Source organism: Colletotrichum higginsianum, chromosome 2 (assembly GCF_001672515.1).
Source record: "Colletotrichum higginsianum IMI 349063 chromosome 2, whole genome shotgun sequence".
Classification (NCBI taxonomy): Eukaryota; Fungi; Ascomycota; class Sordariomycetes; order Glomerellales; family Glomerellaceae; genus Colletotrichum; species Colletotrichum higginsianum.
This window is the reverse complement of record NC_030955.1, coordinates 2976377-2997407: the sequence shown is the minus strand read 5'-3', so window position 1 is coordinate 2997407 and position 21031 is coordinate 2976377. Positions and strand designations below refer to the sequence as shown.

At 53.7% G+C, this 21031-nt stretch overlaps 9 protein-coding genes across 9 annotated transcripts; 5 read left to right on the top strand and 4 right to left on the bottom strand.

The window, feature by feature from the left end:
- Positions 1-1039, top strand: CH63R_02626 (Enolase-phosphatase E1; the record flags this gene model as incomplete). The annotated part of the gene is made up of 3 exons (XM_018297601.1): positions 1-46; positions 164-204; positions 401-1039. The coding sequence occupies 3 exons, from the start codon at positions 1-3 to the stop codon at positions 1037-1039; spliced, it is 726 nt and encodes a 241-aa protein (XP_018162417.1).
- A 983-nt stretch (positions 1040-2022) lies between these two features.
- On the bottom strand, positions 2023-2919 carry CH63R_02625 (25S rRNA adenine-N(1) methyltransferase; the record flags this gene model as incomplete). The annotated part of the gene is made up of 1 exon (XM_018297600.1): positions 2023-2919. One exon carries the CDS (start codon positions 2917-2919, stop codon positions 2023-2025), a length of 897 nt encoding a protein of 298 aa, XP_018162416.1.
- Positions 2920-3390: 471 nt separating this feature from the next.
- Positions 3391-4224, top strand: CH63R_02624 (Ribosomal protein L23; the record flags this gene model as incomplete). Its single annotated transcript, XM_018297599.1, has 3 exons — positions 3391-3415; positions 3638-3705; positions 3844-4224. The coding sequence occupies 3 exons, from the start codon at positions 3391-3393 to the stop codon at positions 4222-4224; spliced, it is 474 nt and encodes a 157-aa protein (XP_018162415.1).
- Positions 4225-4724: 500 nt separating this feature from the next.
- CH63R_02623 (Tim10/DDP family zinc finger) lies at positions 4725-5135 on the bottom strand (the record flags this gene model as incomplete). The annotated part of the gene is made up of 2 exons (XM_018297598.1): positions 4725-4891; positions 5018-5135. The coding sequence occupies 2 exons, from the start codon at positions 5133-5135 to the stop codon at positions 4725-4727; spliced, it is 285 nt and encodes a 94-aa protein (XP_018162414.1).
- A 601-nt stretch (positions 5136-5736) lies between these two features.
- On the bottom strand, positions 5737-7669 carry CH63R_02622 (CorA-like Mg2+ transporter; the record flags this gene model as incomplete). Its single annotated transcript, XM_018297597.1, has 2 exons — positions 5737-6316; positions 6369-7669. The coding sequence occupies 2 exons, from the start codon at positions 7667-7669 to the stop codon at positions 5737-5739; spliced, it is 1881 nt and encodes a 626-aa protein (XP_018162413.1).
- Positions 7670-8841: 1172 nt separating this feature from the next.
- CH63R_02621 (Microsomal signal peptidase 12 kDa subunit) lies at positions 8842-9635 on the top strand (the record flags this gene model as incomplete). Its single annotated transcript, XM_018297596.1, has 3 exons — positions 8842-9234; positions 9302-9361; positions 9435-9635. The coding sequence occupies 3 exons, from the start codon at positions 8842-8844 to the stop codon at positions 9633-9635; spliced, it is 654 nt and encodes a 217-aa protein (XP_018162412.1).
- Positions 9636-9864: 229 nt separating this feature from the next.
- On the bottom strand, positions 9865-10392 carry CH63R_02620 (E3 ubiquitin-protein ligase RBX1; the record flags this gene model as incomplete). The annotated part of the gene is made up of 4 exons (XM_018297595.1): positions 9865-9963; positions 10021-10091; positions 10154-10232; positions 10285-10392. The coding sequence occupies 4 exons, from the start codon at positions 10390-10392 to the stop codon at positions 9865-9867; spliced, it is 357 nt and encodes a 118-aa protein (XP_018162411.1).
- A 2008-nt stretch (positions 10393-12400) lies between these two features.
- CH63R_02619 (Proteophosphoglycan 5) lies at positions 12401-13543 on the top strand (the record flags this gene model as incomplete). Its single annotated transcript, XM_018297594.1, has 1 exon — positions 12401-13543. The coding sequence occupies one exon, from the start codon at positions 12401-12403 to the stop codon at positions 13541-13543; it is 1143 nt and encodes a 380-aa protein (XP_018162410.1).
- Positions 13544-16011: 2468 nt separating this feature from the next.
- On the top strand, positions 16012-18683 carry CH63R_02618 (Ubiquitin interaction domain-containing protein; the record flags this gene model as incomplete). The annotated part of the gene is made up of 9 exons (XM_018297593.1): positions 16012-16611; positions 16701-16807; positions 16860-16932; positions 16985-17169; positions 17376-17418; positions 17478-17568; positions 17642-17820; positions 17922-18112; positions 18266-18683. 9 exons carry the CDS (start codon positions 16012-16014, stop codon positions 18681-18683), a joined length of 1887 nt encoding a protein of 628 aa, XP_018162409.1.
- Between the last annotated feature and the right edge of the window lie 2348 nt (positions 18684-21031).

Sequence of the window (21031 nt, the reverse complement as noted above, 5' to 3'; positions counted from 1 at the left end):
ATGAATACAACTCTCAGCGCTGTCAAGGTCGTACTGCTTGACATCGGTGAGCTTCTTTTTCTTTCCTCCCTTGCCCCTCACCGCATCCCGTAATCCTTGGGGACAATGTGGATTCAGCATCGGCAAGGCAACACATGCTGACTTGAGATTTCGATACATGCAGAGGGTACCGTGTGTCCCATTTCCTTTGTCAAAGATGTACTTGTAAGTTGTTGCGCCCACGTCCCCGCCCCCTTCCCTCTCCCCGGAACATCGGGTACCAGACGGCCCCCTCCGATGCTATGCTACTTTCCCAGATGGCACGGAGGCGGCTTGTTCATTCCGAGCCGGGCTTGCCTCCGTGCGTGACCATTAGCCGGCACAGTTCGCTGTCGTCCCGTACTGAATCCTCCCCCCATAGTACCCCTACGCCGTCGATGCTCTTCCGGCTACCCTAGACAAGCAGTGGGATAACCCCGACTTTGCTGTTTACCGGAATGCGTTCCCGGAAGATTGCGTGTCTGATCGATCCGCATTTGAGGCACACTTTCGCGACCTCGTGCGCCGCGACGTCAAGGCCTCGTACCTCAAGGCGCTCCAGGGATATCTCTGGAAGGAGGGCTACAGGTCGGGCGAAATTAAGGCACCTCTCTTTCCGGACGTTTCTGAGCGTCTCTTGTCATGGAGGGACGCCGGCTTGCGCCTTGTCATCTACTCCTCCGGCTCCGTCCCCGCCCAGAAGCTCTTCTTTGGCTACACTGATGCTCAGCCGTCGGACCTGACGCCCCTGGTCTCTGACTGGTTCGATACCGTCAACGCCGGCCTCAAGACTGAACCCAGCAGCTACGCCTCCATCCTCTCCAATTTTGAGGACACTAAGCCCGAGGAATGGCTGTTTCTCAGTGACAACCCCCACGAAGTCTTGGCCGCCATCGCGGCTGGAATGCAGAGCATACCCGTGGTTCGTCCTGGCAACGCGCCCCTTCCAACGGACCTGAACCCTACACTGCAGCCCATCAGAGACTTCAACGAGCTGGAGGACCTTGGATCAAAGCATTGAAAAGCGGCTGGTGATTGTGGGGTTTCCGACGGCCAACGTTTCTGCTAGAAACTGTAGCACTATCGGGAGAGCGGCATGGAATGCCTCGAATACAGCCTGCATCCGGCGAACACCAAATTCAGCTTTCCCGTCTCCGTCGATCCTACATCCCCGCATCTTTTGTCCCATCTATTCTACCTCCCCCGACATGTCAGGAGCCTGTTCTAGATTCCCCTCGTACATCCCTTAGCTCCAGCTGTGGAAAATGGCCCATGGATGTAGGCGCACCGGTCGAATTGTAGATGAGCGAGACACGACGATCATGTGCTCAAAGCAAGGCATGCTAAAGCTGTGTCGGTCGACACTGGGAGCTTTTTTGAAATGGAGGGGGAGGCATTCAGCTGTTGGCTGGTTCCGTTATCCTGCCTGCACGAGCGCAAGCCAGGTCATCCTCAGACACTGCATCTTGAGACCTTGTCGATGGCACTTCTTCTACAGAAGCCCGACAACGCAACTCGCCGACTGGCCCATGTCCGTCGCACGATAACAACGTCTACTTCCCATCCGGCAATATGAAGCCGGTAGAGGCAACGGTCCATCAGTGAGAGGCGCTTCCTGATAGGCAGAATATGCCTATCTTGGCCTTTTGACAACAAAGTCTCGCAGGATGGATCGCCGTTGGCTGATTGTAAACGTGACCTCTTTGAGGCGCCCATCTGGAGACGATAACACAAGTGATCGCCTGCCGATCGCTGCGAGGGCGAACCCTTGGAACTCTCGTCACGTTGTATGCCCAGCGTGTGATTGTAGGAAAATGCCCGGAAAAGGCAGCCGGATTTGATGATGAGAGCTTGCATTTGCCTAGAGTGGCAGTAGAATAGTACTGCATTGAATACAGTCCATCGCCGCCCACAATTGATTGGAAGACACGCGGATGTCGTGATAACCGTTTCGCTGGCTTCCAAACACCGAGACGCCTTGGATCGGTGCGCACGAGAGGAGCATTAAGATCCCCTGAGGGTGATGGTAAAGTTGTTTCGATTAGGACCCGGGTTAAGCTCCTTCTTGGCAACTGCCGGCAATGGCGAGCATGGAGCGTTCAGTCTCTTCCAGAAGGAATAGGCCAGTTTGTTAGTGACCTTACCCTCGAGCTGAACGTAGCCCAACAGCGTCATGAGCTCGACAAGCCGATCCTGCGAGAAGTAGCGCGAGTTGGAGACGCAACTTCGGGGAAGAACGATAAATAAGGAGGGGAACAGGGCGCGGGCGCTCTCTGAGAGATCGTCCTCCGACTGTCGGAGAAACGACAACGTGCGGAGAAGCATCTGTCCGCGCAGGGAGTGGTCCGGGACATAGTTGAGTACCAAGCTGAGTGAGATGATGTCAAATTTTTCGGAATCATCCTTGGGGAGGGGTCGTTCCATGAAATCCTGTTGTAGGATGCCCGCCTGCTGGCTGTTGAGGTCAATGAGCTCCATGTCGAAGAAGCCGCTCTTGGAGCAGGCGTTGCCTGTGCTGAGGGCCCCCACCTCGAGCATTCGCAATCGGCGATGGGTGTCGCTCTTGCCCGTTAGATTACCGGTAAAGTCTGAGGGCTGAATATTGGCTGATCGAAACCAGTCCAGCAGGACTCGGGAGCTGTCCCCTCCGCGGTCGACCCTCTGCCCCTGGAGACTGGCTCGCTGGTACCCCTCGAGTCCGCCGAGGGCAGAAATTTCTTCGGCTATCGTTGCCGCTTCCCTTTGATCGTTTCGAGCCAGTGCCTGTTGGCGTTTCTTCTGTAAGGTGTGGTGAGTGTTTATGAGAGTCCTGGTTTCCTTGCGCGAGATCGACTTTGCTTTTTTTAGGGTAGGGGGCCGGCCGCTTGATAGAAGCCTGCCGGCTGGTTTGTTCCTGCCCATCTCCGATGAATCTTGGCCGTAGATGAGGCAGATAGTGAGTAGCAGACTGTAATTCGTGAACGGAACGGCCGGTTGTCCAGGTTTCCCACTTAATATCCCAGTAGTTACTTTTGGAATTGGTTTTCACTATGGTGTAAGGTGCCTTGGTCGAAAAGGGATTTTTGATATCCGATGAATGTAAGTCTTGGGATGTGATTGGTGGAGATATGATGCCTTATATAAGCAATGTCATCTTTTGATAGCTAGAGAGTGCCGTTCACGGCGAAACAATGATCCATTGTCAAATATCCAATCGATAAGGAGCACGGACCATAGAGACGAAAAATTGCTGCCCTAACTGAGCCCACAGAACAAACGCGGCAGTGAGAAAACAGAATCGTGAATCTCTTCTTTTTTTCCCTTCTGATTTCGACAACCGCGACAGCCAGCTAACCCGCCCAGCCAGCCATCACCACCGTCCCAGCATTCACAATGGCCCCCAAGGACTCCAAGAAAGGTACTTGAAACCCACCATCTCCTGCCAGGATATCACCAGATTCCCGCGCAACCACCAAACGAAAACACACGATGAAGTCAACTCGACAAAATCTCCTGTTTCGTCGACGGCAGCGGGGTACCTGCCACCAACCAGGTCTCTCCCGAAGCATCATGCTGCAGCAGATTTTGCGAGTTCTTTGACACACAAAGAGCGATTGCTGATGCGACATGTCTACTCTAGGCGGTGCCTCCAAGGCGCCCAAGGGCACCAAGCAGGCCAACAACGCTGCCAAGGCTACCCTCAAGGGTGTAAGTAACCATGATACCCCTGAAAGTTTTTTGATCCGTCGAGGGACAAGCAAATGTTGCTCCCGCTTTGTGCCAGGGAAGGAGGCGCGATGAGGAAACAACTTGGGTGATGGACGCTAAGATATCCTCATGATACAGGCCCACGGTCACTACAAGAACAAGGTCCGCTACACCACCTCGTTCCACCGCCCCAAGACCCTCGTCGTCTCGCGCGCGCCCAAGTACCCCCGCAAGTCGGTCCCCCACGAGCCCCGCCTCGACGAGCACAAGGTCATCGTCCACCCCCTCAACACCGAGTCCGCCATGAAGAAGATTGAGGAGAACAACACCCTCGTGTTCATCGTCGACGTCAAGTCCAACAAGGCCCAGATCAAGCAGGCCCTCAAGAAGCTCTACGACATCGACACCGTTAAGATCAACACCCTGATCCGCCCCGACGGCTCCAAGAAGGCCTACGCCCGTCTCACCCCTGATGTCGATGCTCTTGACATCGCCGCTACTAAGCTTGCCCTCGTTTAAAGCGGCTTCGCTACGAGGAATGTCGGGAAACTGGGAAGGTGACTGAGAGGGGAGAGAAAAGCAATTCGGGTTCTTTGACTGCAAAGGCATTGGCATGGGCGTCTTACGGTTGTTGATTAGATTCCCCCGGAGTGGCATCTCCACTGGGCACCAATCGAATCCCGCCATTCAGGCCGGGTACCATGACCATGTGCAGTCTCGATACGCATGATATGCGGAAATCAAATTCTTCTCGTGATCATAAAGTGTGCTTTTGTGAAGTCTTTATAGTCGTGTGTGGGCTAGTACGCCTGCCCTTTCTAGATCTGTCATCGTCACTACCGTTGTCGCGGTGCCGTGTCGTGAGAGTGCCACTCTATTTGCAACATAAAACTACATCTGCTTGTACATGAGAAACGTTCGTAAGTGAAGCTCTCTTCTCTGACGGCTCGCAATTGTGCGTACCGATTCCCCCCTATTTTCCGTTCCATGCATGCTGTGTTTGACCAACAGGAAAACTCTTAACCAGAGCGCATGTTGTTGAGGTGCTTCATCGTCAAAAAGTTGACGTCAAGGAATCTGTCGACACAGTTGGCCAGACATCCCTCTTCGCCCTTATCCAATTTGGAGTTGCGGATCGAGCCAGTGACGCACTTCTTCCAGCAGATTTCAGTGAGCGCATGGGTTTCTGTCATTTTGGAATTTCTGTTAGTCCTAGTATTTTCGAGCTCTTTGCATTGGCACCCAGCCGAGCCGCATCTGTTTCCCAGCCCTTCTGCCTCTGCGGGACACCATCTAAAAGGGGCATACTAACGTGATTGGATCTGGGATCTCTGCTGCTCGTTGGCGAGGAATTGGCGGAGCTCGAGCTTGTCCTTGTCGTTGAGCTTGTCAAGGTCCGAGTTTTCAAGGGCTGATCTCGAGGTGTCCATGGCTGTGGTCGCGGAAGACTGTACCGCTGCTGAAACACAATGGTTTGCAAGGGTGATGGGATATTGTTCGGAGCAGTGGAAGATTCGGAGCAGTGGCACAATGACTGGACGTCGGGATGGGTGTTGTTATTTGCGACGATGTGTGTGATACTATCGGGAGGCTTTGGTCTGTGTTCTACCTATCCAGCTTTTTCTAGGTCCCCACTCTTGACTGAATACCTCCAATTGGTCCGGCCCCGTGCACCTGGCACTTGTCTTCCAACCAACATCACGTCACCCTCAACCTCTTTCGTCACACATTTTGTTTGACCAAAAGAGAGTACAGATGTTGACGACAAAGACTAAACTAGTAGGATCTAAAACCGCGGTTCTCAAAATGGAAAACGGTAAGTCAATTTCAGGTTCACATCTTCATGCGGATGAGTGAAACTGATTTCTAAGGAGGCAAAAGAGGCAAAAACAGTAGCATTACTATCTAACTAGTCTACCTGCGCTTGTTGTCTGTTCGAACGCGTCGCAGTGATCCGAGACATACTCGCCACATATATAACGCGAGCAGTGAAACGGAGATTCCCCTGTACATCCCTCCAAGATGTGGCTACTAGATGTACTTGTACTTGCGAGCCAGAGTTAGGCTCACAATGCTGAAAATGATCAAGCTTCCGAGAATGGTGAAGAAAGGAGCAAGAGACTTCGTGTCCTGGAACGGAACCCAAACATTCATACCAAACAAGCCGCAGACAAGGTTGAGCGGCACAAGAATGGATGCCAGGAACGTGATCTTGCTGAGCACTAGGTTCGTGTGAGTACCCTGCGAGATGCTGTTGATGGAAAGCTGGGCGAGATAGTTGCTGTGGGAGCGAGAAAGGATTTTCTCGAAGTGGCCCAGGTTGGTGACCATGGTGACAACGTGGTCCTGAATATCACCAAGGTAGAGACCAATATCCATTCGAGGCGTAACCTTGTAGTTCTCGTTGCAACGTTTCGTGAAACCTCGGAGAACATCAGCCTTGCCCCCCAGGAGACGCATCAGAGCCATGGTGTTCTTGCGCACGCGGCCGATAGATCGCAGGAACTGGTTGGAATCGTCCTCGCGCGCCACAAATACACCGTCTTCGATAGCGTCCGCCTCCAATTCGATGTCCCGGATAACTGGGGCAAAGCAATCCACGATATCGTCACTACATGACATATTAGCTCAGGGGTTATACATTGTTTGGCTTGAAAACTTACATGAGAGCATAGCAGATCCAGTCGCTACTGAGCGCAACATAGTCCTTGAGCAGCGCAATACGCTTCCTTACGTGTGACGCGTGGGCGTTGGGCTCGAAGCTGAAGCTTAAAGTGCCCTCACGGAAGACAACCACGTAGAGGTTGTACGGCTCATACTCCAGGCCATCATCTTCTTGAACTGCGTGAAAAGACCGAAAGCTTGCAAAGTAGTAGGATGGAAACAGCTCAATCTTCTCTCGTGCTTCCTGAGTCGTGATATCCTCAATGGTTAGGGGATGAATGCCGAAGGCCTTGCAGATGGCAGTGACCTCCTCCTTCGTGGGGCTGTTGACGTTCAGCCACCAGACTCCATCGGATTCGTCGGCAGGCAATGCAAAAAGCCCTCGAAGATCCTCGCCCGGAAGAACCAGGTCGCCGAGCTCCGCCGCGTGGATTGTAGACTCCCAAGCTGAAGAAAAGAAACTGAAGCGATTGGGGTCCAGGGGCTGCTGAGTAGTCGTAGGCTTGGCCTTGACGTGTTCGATAGGAGGCTCTTTCTCCTGTTCCGATGCATCCTGTCCGACCGAGGAGTCAGAGGGCATGTTGAGAATATCCCCGTCAACAGTGCTGAGTTGCAGCTGTGGCGGCCCACCATCCGAGGTCTGTTGTTGTCTAAGATCCGGGAAGGAACGTGCAGAGTTACGACGGCTGGCGGTACGCGAAGCTCGGTCGGAATGGATGAAGTTCTCGAGGTAGTCGAAGTCGATGTACAGTTGGTCCTTGCGACGAGGGTCCTGGAGAGGAAAGCAGACGTCCTCCGCCGCGGACTGGTTGGTGGCCAGGCTGGCGCCATCGTCCGCCGTATAAGGGCGGCTGCGGTGGCTACGCCGACTGCTGATGGATACAGTCCGGTGCAGGTCCTCTTCGCTGGCGTTCCTCTCCGCCTTGGATTCGGAGAAGGACATGCCACGCTCGCGACGGCGTGCTTCGGCGAAGGCTTTCACCGAGTTGGGTGGGGATACCGATCGCTGGTCAGTAGTAGTCTCGACGGTTGGTCGGCGGACACGTCGCGCACTTGGCGAAACATCGCCTCCCTCGTCATCCACAATCGCCTCCTCAAAGTCGCGGACGAGAATGCTCGGCGACTGCTCTCCGGACACCGACTCCGGTCCCAACAAACGCGCTCCGTAGAGCGTGTCGAAAGTGCCTCTTCGGGGCCGCTCAGGATGGAGACTAGCCGCAACCTGATGACGGTGGTCGTCGAGCTCGGGGATTGGCGTCTTGAAGACGCCCTCCGAGGTGTTCTCCTCATGGTCCGACATGTTGACAGTAGCTTGTGGAACGCCGATGATGCTCCTTGGTTCCACAATCCACAATGATACCAATCTGATCGTTTCGACAAAGCCGTTTAAAGAACCGATGTGGAGGAGTTCAGACTCTTTGCTCTTTGAAAAGCCTCCGCAACTCTTGACTCAAACTGCGATACCCATAACTAACACGCTTTCAATATAGACCGTAGTCGAATCGCACTCCGCGCGGCCGCGGCGCGGTGTGCGTTGAACGGGAAAGAGCTTCCAGGGTGGCTGTGATCTTTGCCGGTCCCTAGAAGGCGCGTGGATGCTGAGAAGCCAGCAGGTGATGCGCTACGATGCGATGGGCTCGGTTTGATGCTTCCAGTGGTTCTTTATCCGGCAGCGAGAACCCCAATTACGGAGGTTTCTTGTGCACTCCGCTGTAGACCCAGAAACCAGGACCTCGGAGTGAACAGGTGGGGGAGGTAGCGTTAGCTGCGAGTGAAGCCAACTTGGTGGTGTTAAGAGTCGAGGGGAATGTCAGCTGGGTCTCTCGACCTGTTGGACTCGAGAGGCGGATGCGAACAAGGCGGTGCTGATATCGATTCTGGATGCGTAATGACGAATCGTCGAGATGTTACTAGTAAGGGGGCGAAGGGCGAGATCGCTCGTCGAGAGGAGCGGTGTTAGATGAGGTTGCTGGCTGATGATCTTTGCAGATAGTCGTCGAGGACGTGGACCCTAGGCAGGGTAGGGCGTGTAGGACTAGTTGTTGTCCGGAACCAGCAGTCGTTTCTTGGGACCAACAGCTGCAGCAAGATCGGATTGATCTGATGAAGATGGCGTCGTCCTTTCGGGTGCAAAGCAATGAGCAGAAGTCGGCTTTGTAGAAGGAGGTCAGGACGGTTTTCCCTGAGCTTGATGGGTTTTTCTTTTTTCTTGTGTGGTGAAAGGAAAGTGATGGGGGGAGGAAAAGAGGCGATAAAATGGAAGAGAGGATTTCCCGGTTCCTAGCAAAAATTCCGACCTCGACGGGAGATGGCCGGCAAGGGCCAGCCAGTCAGCGAGACTTTTTTTTCGCAGGTTCCATTGTCGGACTACCTATCGGTGGGCCGCTGCCGAGTGTGGGATCACACAGTTCTTCCATGTACAGCACGTTGCTCGTCTCCACTGGTCGGCCACCTTGTCGCTTGAGCTGGCCAATGGCAGGTAGATTGGACGCAAGCACAGCTGGCGAGTTAGCCACGCGGATACCGTCCGTGCTCCAAGTGCCCCGGAAATGGCATACTTGTTTGCAACACAGCTCCCGCCTAAACCACACAAGTGACACTCGATCTCCCCAAGCCGACAGACGAATACATATTTCGGACATACATCTACGGCCCGACACGCTGCAACTGCAACTTGGCAAGCAGGCTGCGCACTTCATTGACACATTAACCGGCGGCCTCTTCAGACGCCACTTTGTAGACGACCCACGAGGACGATCTTCCTGCCATTTAGACCGGCGACGTTTACCTACCGTACCCGTAGCCTCAATCGCAATGGCCGATCAAATCCTCGACCAGGTTCGCGATCTGGCGGAAGGTCAGATTGTACGTCATTGATGCTAAGTAGCGCTAACAGTGCGTCTTTGACCGGCTAACCGTGGGTTTGATGCAGGACTTTGAGGGCCAGAAGCTGGCAGATCTTCTCGCAACCCTCGTCCTCTCGGCATCCGGAGTGAGTTTCCGTAGCCCGCACAATTCCTCGCCCCATCCGCTTTATATACTGACTCGTTGTCCGTCTCCTTCAGGTCCTCTCCTTCATAATCGGTTATCTGTTTCAAGATATCAAGCTCGCGGTCTACGTCGGCTTGGGCGGAACCGTCCTCACATTCCTCCTCGTCGTGCCTCCTTGGCCTTTTTACAAACAACACCCGATCAAGTGGTTGGAGCCGGGATCTGAATCTGGGTCTGGATCGCGGAATGTGGCTACAATAGAGAAGTCGGGATAGTAGATGCTCATAAGTGAAAGTGTCATCATTTCAGTAGCAGTGCATAGGCTTGGTTCTGTATCTGTTTTTGTGCCCGACCTTGTGGCCCAATCTCTAGCCAGCCGTTTGGCCCAGTGGCATGCAGACCTGTCCCTTCACGGAAGAACCACTGTTTGTGTGTTGATCCCACGCAGCTGTCGAGATATGCTGCCGCGTTGCCATTTGATTCTCATCCGGGTCGTCCACCGCCTCAGCGACCGTACTTCTGGAATTCCCAGTCACGGTTGTCCAGCGGACAGACTTGCCGGGCCTTGAGCCAACGCGAGATGCAATGGAAATGAAACGCATGCTATGTGCTTGGTCAGCGAATCCATAGTCTCCAGGGTTAGCCCCATTAGGGACTCACGTTGCAGATTCCCCAAGCAACTGTGCACTCTTCACTGGTAGCTGAGGCCTGGTTCGCCTGGCACTCAATGCCTATTCAAACAATCAATATGTTGAAACGGAGAGATGGGTTGTCGTGTGGGTTCTCAACTCACAGAGATCCATGATGTGGTTTCTGCAGATGGCGCAGTTGTCAACTACGATATCCCACGCCCAAAGGGCAACTGCGTTCCACTGGAGGCACCGGTAAGCTCGTGTTTGGCATGGCATACGCCACCCTGCTCACCTTCTTGACCTCGAAGCGCTTCTTGCCGTCAGCGACCTTGGTCTCGCCATCAGCGGCCTTCTTGGCAATCGCGGTGCCAGGCGCATCAGTCATGTCGACATCGGCCATCGTGGCGGCCAGATTTGCGGCGGCGTTCGGACTAAGTTGCGGCAGGTAAGCGTGAGGAATGTTTATTCAGTCTCGGGATAAAACAGCAGGCTTGTGAGGATGTGATCGGTTCGGCGATATTCAACGGTTTCGTTGCGGGGACAGGGCGAGGTTTTGAGGATTCGTGGGGTGCGTACCGTCTGTTTCGTTACAGGGTGGACAGTCAGCACCGATCTGCAAGGTCAAAAGGGTAGCGGGCGACGTTGTCTAGCCTTCATAATAGCCGGTAGGGACACTTACGGAGATGATGGAATGGGCTCTTGCAAAAGAATGAGACAGAACCGGAAAGGGAGTTTCACCGCAAATACTTTTGCGTCTCGTCGCTGTTGGTCCTTTGGCCTCTCGTGTGTTGTTGGTGATGTCTACGAATGGCGGACAATCGGGCAAGGCTACTACTGCTGCCGATAGAGTTGGATTTCGTAAGGCAATATCCAGCTAAGACGGTGGGATAGTGCTGTTCTTGGGGGGTCTGAGGGGAACACCCTGCTGCCTGATGTGCTGTGAGCTGACAGTGCAGGCGAAAGGTCCCTGTAGCGGCACTATGGTGGAAACCAGGCCCTCGGGAGGGAACTGCCGTAGAGCCAAACAAAATGCTCAAGGGGCCCATAGCGGGGCTTCAGCGACTCCCCCAGCCTTATCTGAGGACCTAGATGTGTTAGCTATGTCGATACACTATGAGAAGGTTACCAAGAGAAGCTGTACAGGATCACAGAGCCTGAAGGTAACGATTGCATCGAGCAAAAGGACTTTGGTTCACTCCATGCCTCTCGTAACTTGTGAAGTGGTATCAGGCAGGCCCTCCTCACGTAATAACATGAATGTAGATGGATCCCAACAGCGACGTGCGGTCTCACAACAATTGTGCGGAACCTACTTCAATGTCGCATGTGGCGGTTACAATTTCAAGAACTTTTCACCACCTTTCTACGGCAATCCTTGTCTAGGTGGTAAGAAGTCTCATTAACTTCACTGTGTCCTGCTGCATTTAGAGAACTCGTAGCTCTTGACACGGCCGAGAAGACGCACGTCATCCAAGCCGATATTCCCCAGGTTTCCTGGGTTTAATCAAGTCTCCCGGCAGCCTCTTCCCTCGTAGGAGTGACGCACACTCAGACCCAAAGTCCAGGGCTGTGACTCGTACACTGATGCCAGTGAGAGTGGGTGAGGGGCGAGTTTGCGTGTGGCTTGTGGAGTGGCTCAGGCTCTAAGCGACCTAAGGTTTCTAGGTAGGTATCCGCCATATAGTAGGTACGTACCTAGTAACTCAGCACGGGCAGTCAACCCGGCATGAAGTGAACTTGAGACGTGAGTGAGGAGTGGACCAGGGCAACTAGCTAATGACAATGACGGGATGGCAGCGTCTTGTCATGTCAGTCTGCCATCCACCGACCACCCCGACTGCCGCCTCAAGCTCTGGCTCTGCCCGCTAATACCGAAAGGCCCAACCAGCACCAACGCCAGGGTTACTTAAGCCCCTCTCCCCTCTTTCGCCGCACGGTATCTCCTCTCCCCCGTCGTTTTCGAAGTATTACCTTACCCGACTCCAGCCCATCACTGTTTGTACGGCAACATGAGCAGAGAATACTCACGCACCTCTCCTGTATCAGACACTGGCTTTTATATTTCGCTTCTTTCCCTTTCTCCGAATTCCCCTCCCCAAACGGATCACCCCCCAGGCGCTTGAAACCAACCAAACCACAACAAATAAAGCAAGAAAACCGCATACCTTTCTTCAGCTAGTGCTATCAAGAAAGCCATTAGACAGATACACAGACGTACACAGCCTTGCGACCGACCGACAGACAGACAAGCGCAGGCTTGTTTTGTGTCTTGCTCATATCTCCACCGCCGTGTGTCACTCCGGCAGAATTAAACCACAGTCTGGGATTGCACCATCGACTCTGAGTACTGTTGGTTCCTACCCGGATCTACCGCCACACTTCGAATCGCCACACGTTTTCGATTCAGGATGCAAGAGACAACGAATCTAGCCAAGCCGACGCCCACGCGCCGTCGTCAGGGTCGGGGCGCTGGTGGCAAGGCTACCGGTCAGAAGATGTACGCATCCGAAAATGACGTGGCGAGCGTCTCCAACCTCGCCCACGAGCAAAACAGCCATCCTCATACCCCTCAAAAGTCGTACTCTGGCTCTCCCGAGCCGCAGTCCGGTACTGGTAACCAGACTGGCTCCAAGCAACGCTCGCGTAACAAACCCCGAACCAGGAATGCCAATCCCAACACGGTAGCCTCACCCGAAGTCACTCGCCAGAACCGCCACTCGACTCCTCAGAACATCCCCGTCAATGCTAAGCCAACAGCAGCCGCTGCCTTTGCCGGCGCAACATTTCATGCGTCGCCTGCTCCATCGGCTCTACCAATGCCCAGCTTCTACTCAAAATCGATTCCTGAATCCCCGGGTCCGAGGCAAGACGCCCAGCAACAGACGTCCCCTCCCCCCACCGGCCGGGAGCGCGCTACACCGCAGCATCCGGCGACCGCACCTAGGGCCCGCGAGTCTCCTCTTGACGCTATTTTCAGGGCCGACAGAGCTGAGAGGGAAAAGGCCCGGCGGTCCAGTTCTCTCCAGTCGTCCGCTCAGCCAGACGGTTCCGAATCCCCTGGCGTTCCTTCGTCAAGGGACAGTCACAATAGCCCTTTCGTCCCCAAGCCTTTCAACACACACCCTGGGCACCGCATGCCCATTCAGCGGTCGTCTAGTGGTATCTCGACAGCGGAGCTCGACGGATATTCCGGAAAGTCTCTTGGCCCTGCCTTCTCGACACCATACCAAGATCGCATCCGCGCTGCTCGCGGCACTCACAGCCAGTCGCCGAACGGGTCGAGAGATCTACAAACCCTACCCGTAGAAGACCGTTCTGAGGCTTTGAAGAAATATCTATTTGGAGCTAAAGGTCCAGCGCCGTCCCCTCAACCGTCAGCTCCAGGTCCCCCGGCCCAGTATGTCCACAACGGCTTCATGGGAAACAACCCTGAACCCCAAGGTGGTCACTCTGCCGACTTGCGCGCGATGGAGGACAATTTGCGCCGTATTCTCAAACTCGAATCTCCAATGGCAACCGCTAGCTCAGGAGATCGCCCTCTGTACTCCTGATCGGCCGGTGTGCGTGTATTGCGATAAACCATAACCCAGTCGTACTGTTGATCTTCTCAGCAAGACGCAGGCTTGGTTGAAGTCGATGGCATGGAATAGGAGTCTATAAGTTTGCTATCTGATGATTGTTTTGTACTGTCTTGCTGGGTGTCTAAAAGGTTGTGTTCAGCAGCGGGCGGCCGATTGTCTTAGTTGCCGACCTGAGATTCAACTTGATACCCGAAAGCGACATTGATGGTTTCTTCAGTTAGGACAATTTCAACTTCCTTTTCCATATGGTGTTATTTTGCTGTTGTTACCAGTCTCGGTCTTTCAGCCGGCTGCTTGATCCCAATCCTACAAACTGCGCGGGATGTTTTCCGCGATGCCACATTATATACTGCGGGACATGGAGGTAGTGCCTCCTCCGATGGCCTAGGTGGTGTCAGTTCACTCCTGAAGCCTTTATCGCCTGTCGAGCCAGACGGTCTGGGTCAACCCTTCGTGTTCGTCTGCATACCGTTGGCTGTGGATTTGGGGGGCTGGTGCTGCTGATTGCTACATGTCGGTAAAGTATATGGGCCTGGAGTCGCCGAAAGGGTATGTTTTTCCCTTTTGGAATACCATTGGCTTAATTGTGTTTTGTGATTGGGTTCTGATAGAGCTCTTGCTTCGAGGAAACCGGGTTTGAAAGTTTCGGTTGTCCAAATAAGCCACATGCTTGCCCAACAACCGTTGGCGTTTATGTCAGTTGGCGAAAGGTCATTTAGATCTATGCTGAAATCCATGACTCCCTGTGGGTGGCATCAGCAGAAACAGTCTTTCCTGGTTACGAGATGATGCCGATAGCCTTAATCACGAGTCTGATTCCTATGCATATTGCTTTTGGAGATATGGACTAGTACTTGCAACCGGGTTAGAGGCTGTCAAAGGTTGCACTAGTTGATGGATTTGGCAAAGGGATACTATGGTTGTGATCATAGAGCCCCGGGTCGGGGATTTGAGTCAACTGTCTTGTGGTTATCCATTGTACACTAGTGGCCTTGTTCCTCGGTCCCGGGAGCAACTCCACGGGGCTATGGCTAATTTGGTTGTACCAGTGCTTTTGGAAGAAGAATAATCACACAAGGGTGATAAGAAATGACAGAGCACCGGCATGTTCGACTCTGCATATTCATGAAAGAGCCTGGACTTTCAATGAGGAACCACGGGAGTAGTTGCTCGATAACCGTACACGTCCTCCGACTTGACATTTTTGACTTGGTGTTAGTATTTCGAGCAAGCTCAGCGTGTACTTGACGATCTGCTAGAGTAGTCAGTTAGCCGGTATGTTCGAGATAATAGCAAGGCCTTTGGGTATGGAAACATGCTCATCCCAGTCTATACGCCTTTGTGCATCATTGAGGTCTAAATTTTTTATCAGGCCAAGGGGTATCATGCTTACAACTCTCCAAACCCGCTATTCTATAACATTGCTATCACCTACCTGTTGAGATTTCGTATTACAGCAATGGTAGCTCAAGACTGGGTACAGGTCAGCCTGTAGATCTACATGAAAGTAATCTATGAAGACAACATTGGCCACATTCTGTTACTTCACTCCTACCGTTACGACGACGTCTCCCGGTCGGTGCCGTCTTATAACCCTTGCATAAGCCAAATCTTACTCCTCAACTGGCTCGACATGCAATGCCTCGTGAAGATTATAGTTCTCGACACATTGGTATCTTATAAACAGTACGAAACTTGCATCCAACGACCAATACAGGTAAAATGCGGACACATGAAGCACTTAGGCAGGTCAGTGGCGCACCGATGTTGTGGCTATAAGGCTTGTTAAAACGTCCTTGATACCGTGTCACAGCCCAAGATATTACCTAACAACTTTCAAGCAGTCATGGAGGCAGTTGGGTGTCCCTAAGACTGCTATGTTTACTAATCTGGAGGCCGGGCGGCGATATCATAGTCGCTAGCAACTACGCATACCTCATTCGGTGGTTCTAACTGAAGCTTTCTTGAGCCGACGCTTTTGGGTTGGGAGGTGCACCGAGCACAAACGGTCCTTTGCACCCAGTGCAAGTTTCATCGAGGCAACGTCCCTTTTATAGAAGACAGCCTCTCAATTGCCATCGCCAGTCCAGGCAAGCCGAGATGCGTGTATTGTATCCAAACATATCCTATTATGTAATTATGCGGTGTTAGCAATCAGTAGGGGTATGCGAGTATGTATAAGTCAGCCTTTATCGCGAAAGCACGTGACTTCGCGATCGACAGCTCACCCGTCCCACGTCGACCACGTACGGACGTCGCATAATACCCAACGTCCACCGTTGCATCAGTCTTTTCATAACAAAGAAGACTGGCAGGATTATTTCGGCATCGCAAAATTTCCTGATTTGCTCTCCGGGGAGAAACTGTCGAAGCCGCCACCGTTTCAACGGACTTGCTACCGCCACCCACGACTCCCTGACAGTAGTTGAACCGCGAGCATGTCCTCGAACAGCCGGGCGCAATCTTCATCACCCGGCGCCGAGGAGGATCCCGATCTTGCACTGGCAATTGCACTTTCCTTACAGGAACAAGAGGACATCGGGATTGAGTGTGTGAAAACTGCAACCGTTCCGGAAAGACATGTGGAAAAGACCACGAAGCCAGCTCCTGTTACCAATTTCGGTGCTCTGATTCTTGACAGGAAGAAGATGGAGGAAGAGCGGCTTGCCAGGCTAAAGAAACGTTCGGCAACCCAAGCTGAGCTGGATGATGATCAGTCTCGGAGACCGAAGATACAGCGGCCTGAAGCGCCTTCAAAACGCAGCACTTCCGACGCATCTCCCGGCCTACCCAGAAAAGCTCCCACAGCAGGAGATTCACCTAGTCTGCCGTTCCCAAATGGCGTGTTCAAGCGGACCTGGGCACTCGGATACCCTAGAAATGGCGAGGATATCAAAATCGAGGAAGTCCTCCAAAAGGACAAGTTGCAGCTGGCCGTGCTCTCATCCTTTCAGTGGGATGAGGAATGGCTACTCGGAAAGGTCGACGCCAGACAGACCAAGATGCTGCTCATTGCCTATGCAAACAACGAGGCCGAGGTGCGTACCCAGACACAACAGAGTCGCGACTGAGCTTATTGTGGCTTGATTATTGTAATGATGGCTGACAATACTATTCACTCTACCAGAAAGCTACCATACGCGCGAATGCCCCGACCGGCCTCGTCAGGTTCTGCTTTCCGCCAATGCACGGAGGGTACATGCACTCCAAGCTGCAGATCCTGAAGTATGAAGGGTAGGCTCGTCCCCATTGTTTAAACTACCGGCAACCATTGACTGATTTGCAGTTATCTCCGCATCGTAATTCCCTCCGGCAATCTGGTTCCCTACGACTGGGGAGAGACCGGTGTTCTGGAAAACGTTCGCTCATCAAACCACCGGCACCTTCTACCATGTAGCTGATCTCTCGCAGATGGTTTTCTTGATCGACCTTCCCAGGATCGGGGGTACGCATCAGACTGCACCCCCGGCGGGGACGGCGTTTGGAACGGAGCTCCGGCGCTTCCTGCGAGCTCTCGGCCTCGACGAGAAACTGGTCAAGAGCCTGGACAATTACGACTTCTCCAAGACAAGCCGATACGGCTTCGTTCACTCCATGTGAGTTAGACTGTGATCCTAGTTGAGACCACCATAATTGACGGCTGACAACGATTTCCAGCGCGGGCAGCCATGCAAATGACTCCTGGCAGCACACAGGCCAGTCTACCCGCGCCCTCCCGGGACGCGAGGGCTTCACGTTCGCGACGAGTCCAAAACTGACTGATCCAATTAGGCTACTGTGGGTTGGGAAGCACTGTTCGAAGCTTAGGCCTGGCCACCGAGGAACCCGTTAACATCGACTACGTGGTACGTACGTGGTGTGTTGGCTGAGCAGACTGCCCAGGTCTTGGCGGTCAGCGTTACAGGGGACGTTGCTAATCAATTTGTCATCCAAGGCATCTTCACTGGGCTCGTTGACCCATGATTACTTAACGGCGATTTACCATGCCTGCCAAGGTATGTGCCGTTGCGAGCAAGCCTGCCGTTATTTGACAGGGTGACAGATCAGCAGCATGTTAACCCCTCGCAGGCGATTCTGGCATGAAAGAATACGAAGCCAGACAGTCCAAACCGACCAGAAACAAGGCCGCAAAAGCTGGCTTGGCCGGTTCTAGACCGCTCGGCGAGGGGACGCTTCAATGGCAGCATCATTTCCGCATCTACTTTCCTACCGAAAAGACCGTTTCTAGTAGCCGGGGCGGTCGATCTGTAAGTTGTGTGCCGGCCGGGATCGCCGCGGTACCGGCCGATCCTGCTGCCCAAATCCCCCATGTCTTACCCCCGTAGGCTCATCTCGCGTGATCATCCAGTCTGCCGGCACCATTTGCTTCCAAGAGAAATGGTGGAAATCGTCCACCTTCCCCCGAGAATTACTACGAGATTGCCAGAGTGTCCGAAGCGGCTTACTGCTGCATAGCAAATCCATCTTCGTCCGGGGGCGCGCGGGCGGCGACGCAGCCTGGGCATATGTGGGTAGTGCAAACCTGTCGGAGAGCGCCTGGTAAGTCAAACGGGAATCTTCGCGATTGGTGGAGGCCCGCCCGCTGCGCGTGAGGGGTGGTCTCAAGATGGACAACAGCAATGAGATGGCCTAAGGGCAAGGCAACGAAACGACATGGATCTACCATAAGGCTGACATAAATCGGACTTTTAGGGGCCGGCTGGTGAAGGATCGGGAGTCGGGAGCGGCCAAACTCACCTGTCGTAATTGGGAGTGCGGCGTGTTAGTTGCGGTGGAAGGCAATCCAACGGGCACCGCGGACTCTGGAACACGGCCAGGAGTCGACCAAGATGCACACTCGCGCCGCCATCCATGGGCGCGGGTGCAGGCGCAAACGCTGGAGGGGTACGCCAGGGATGAGGAGACGTCGACAAGCAGGGGGGTCGCCGCTGCGACGGCGGCAGACAGTGAGGAGAACCGGCGGCAGCAACAGCTCGATCGGGACGAATCAGCGGGCCTCGATGAAGTGTTTGGAACGACGGTGCCCATCCCGATGAAGGTGCCGGCGGGGCGCTACATGTCAGATGAATCGGCAGCCAGCCGGCCATGGTTCTTCATGAAGGCCGACTGAGAGACAAGGATGGGGGTGCGACTCAACTGAGACCCCTTCCCATGGGAAGGATTGACCAGTGGCCGTAGCAGGGGGGCGCAAGGGGAGCGAGCGAGCGCGCGAGAGAGAGAGAGAGAGAGAGAGAGAGAGAGAGAGAGAGAGAGAGAAAGAGAGAGAAAGAGAGAGAGAGAGAGAGAGAGAGAGAGAGAGAGAGAGAGAGAGCGTGTGCGTGCGAGCAGAGTCCCTGGCGAATTGAGGTGCGTGTGTAAACCAGAGAGCACGGACATGGATCTTCACGGATGGGCATGGCGTCGTCTCAACCTGGAGCAAGCCCCGGGTCGGCCGGGCTAATTAGCCCTCCGATTGTCGTGCTAATGTTGCCATGTCCAAGCATAGGTACCGTCCTGTGCTTCGTTTAGCACGCCCTCCTCCCTGGCAGTGTTTCTGGTGGGCTGGCTAGTCTGCTCTCGGGTAGCGTATGGAGCTGGTACATCGTACATGCTAGGTATCAGTAGGACCAAAGTCATACTTACAATTGACATACGGGATGTGCATGTTACCCTGTCATGCCATGGGGCCAGATGGGCGTGGGAACCAATGCTGATGAATGGTGGATCGCGGGATGCACTGGCAGCCGTTGGCGGGTCGAAAGTGCTTTGGGGAGGGGACGAGACACTAGACCGTGTATCCGAAGACAATATGGATTGAGAATGTTCCACAGCACGCGGTTGCGGACAATTAGACGCACATTCGAGTCTTCCACAATCCCGAAGGACAGGGCGGGCGGCCCACATGCCGGACGAATCCGGCGGATTGGGTATCGACCGACCGGGACCCATAATGACGGTACAGGCGTGCAATATACTCAAATACCAATTAACAGTGGGGAGAAAAAGGGGAGGGGGGGGGGGGGGGTGCTGTCAGACAGGTGTCATGTAACAAATGTGGAAGCAACAAGATGTCGATGCATCCGTACGTAGGGGGCGGGATCGATGGGAAAGTGGCCGGTTGATCAGGGGTGGATGTGATACGACAAATGGACGCTGGTGGTATGTATGGGTGCATGGGTGATACTGCGTGAGGCAGTATCATGCAGCGCCGCTGGCGGCGCTGTGGCGATGACAAATGAACAGGGAAAGCGATATGAACAAGGCGAGAACGAGAGAACGACTCCTTGGCAGCAGCGGGGACAGTGATGTTGTGGTCGTGATGCGTGAAGTGGGCGGCAGAATGTGATGGATCAAACCGCCTGTGCTGTGTGTGCAGCACTCGATAGTGGACGGTGCGACCGATAGCGGTATGTGTTGCTCAACGAGTTCCAGGTGCAAGAAATGGGGAATCGCCCCCCTTGGAGTTGCCATGCCAGTATCGCGTACCATGTCCAATTTCCCTGGAATGCGAGATGAAAACGACGACGCCATGGGCTCTACCTTGAGTCTGGCGGGGAATAGAACAAAACATAAAAAAACAAAACAAAACTTCCCTTTCTATGTTTGGCAGTGAGTGAATCCTAGAGCCACACATGATCCCGAGCCTCATTTGTATGTGAAGCTGACTATGGCCAAATGACCATGGAAGATGGTGAGTGAGTGCGCGCGCGTTTGATGCGGTGTAGTGCAGATACACTACGAAGGACGACGTACCTAAACCCGCATTGGGAAGCTTGGCAAAATCGGGGTCCTGGTAAAGTTGGGCCGCTAGTGCGAACTCCAGATTCTGAGATCGCAGGCTTGATAACTGGTCTTCCTTTTTGGCTCGCTTTCTTGTTGCTCGGTTTGTGGCGTGAGTGGTGGTTGGGGCGTGGTGGATTTGACGTGGGTATTTGCGTGGGTAAATCTTTCTTTTCCCTCTCTTCTTCGCCGACCGCTCCCACCCTACGATGTATCTCTTCCAAGTGGTTGAACCTGGACGCCGACCCCACCACCTTCTCGACATCTGCCTGGCCTGTTGGGTCTAGGACCACTTTCGATTCTTCCTGTACATGCAACTATGTGCCCTACATCGTATGTAAGGAGGTTTGTGCATATCCTAGTAAGTAGTAGCTTCTTTTTTTTTGCTGCCATTATGGGAGAGAAGGAGAGGGAACTTTCAGGGAAGAGGGAAGGATGCCGATGCATGCATGCATGCATGTATGCATGGGGATCCTGATCGGCAGTGAGAGGCCAGACTAAACTACTGCTGTGAACATTTTTTTCTTTCAAGGGGGGGGGGTTCCCTTTCGTTTCCCCCCAATGTAGTAGTTCCATCCCCCTGCCTCCTGCCCCCTGCCCCCCAAAATCTCTCTTCAAATTCTTCACAGGTTCAATCTGTCTTTAGGTTGCCAAGTTACAAGTTACGTGGATGTGTGGCACGGCGCAGAAGCAACAGAT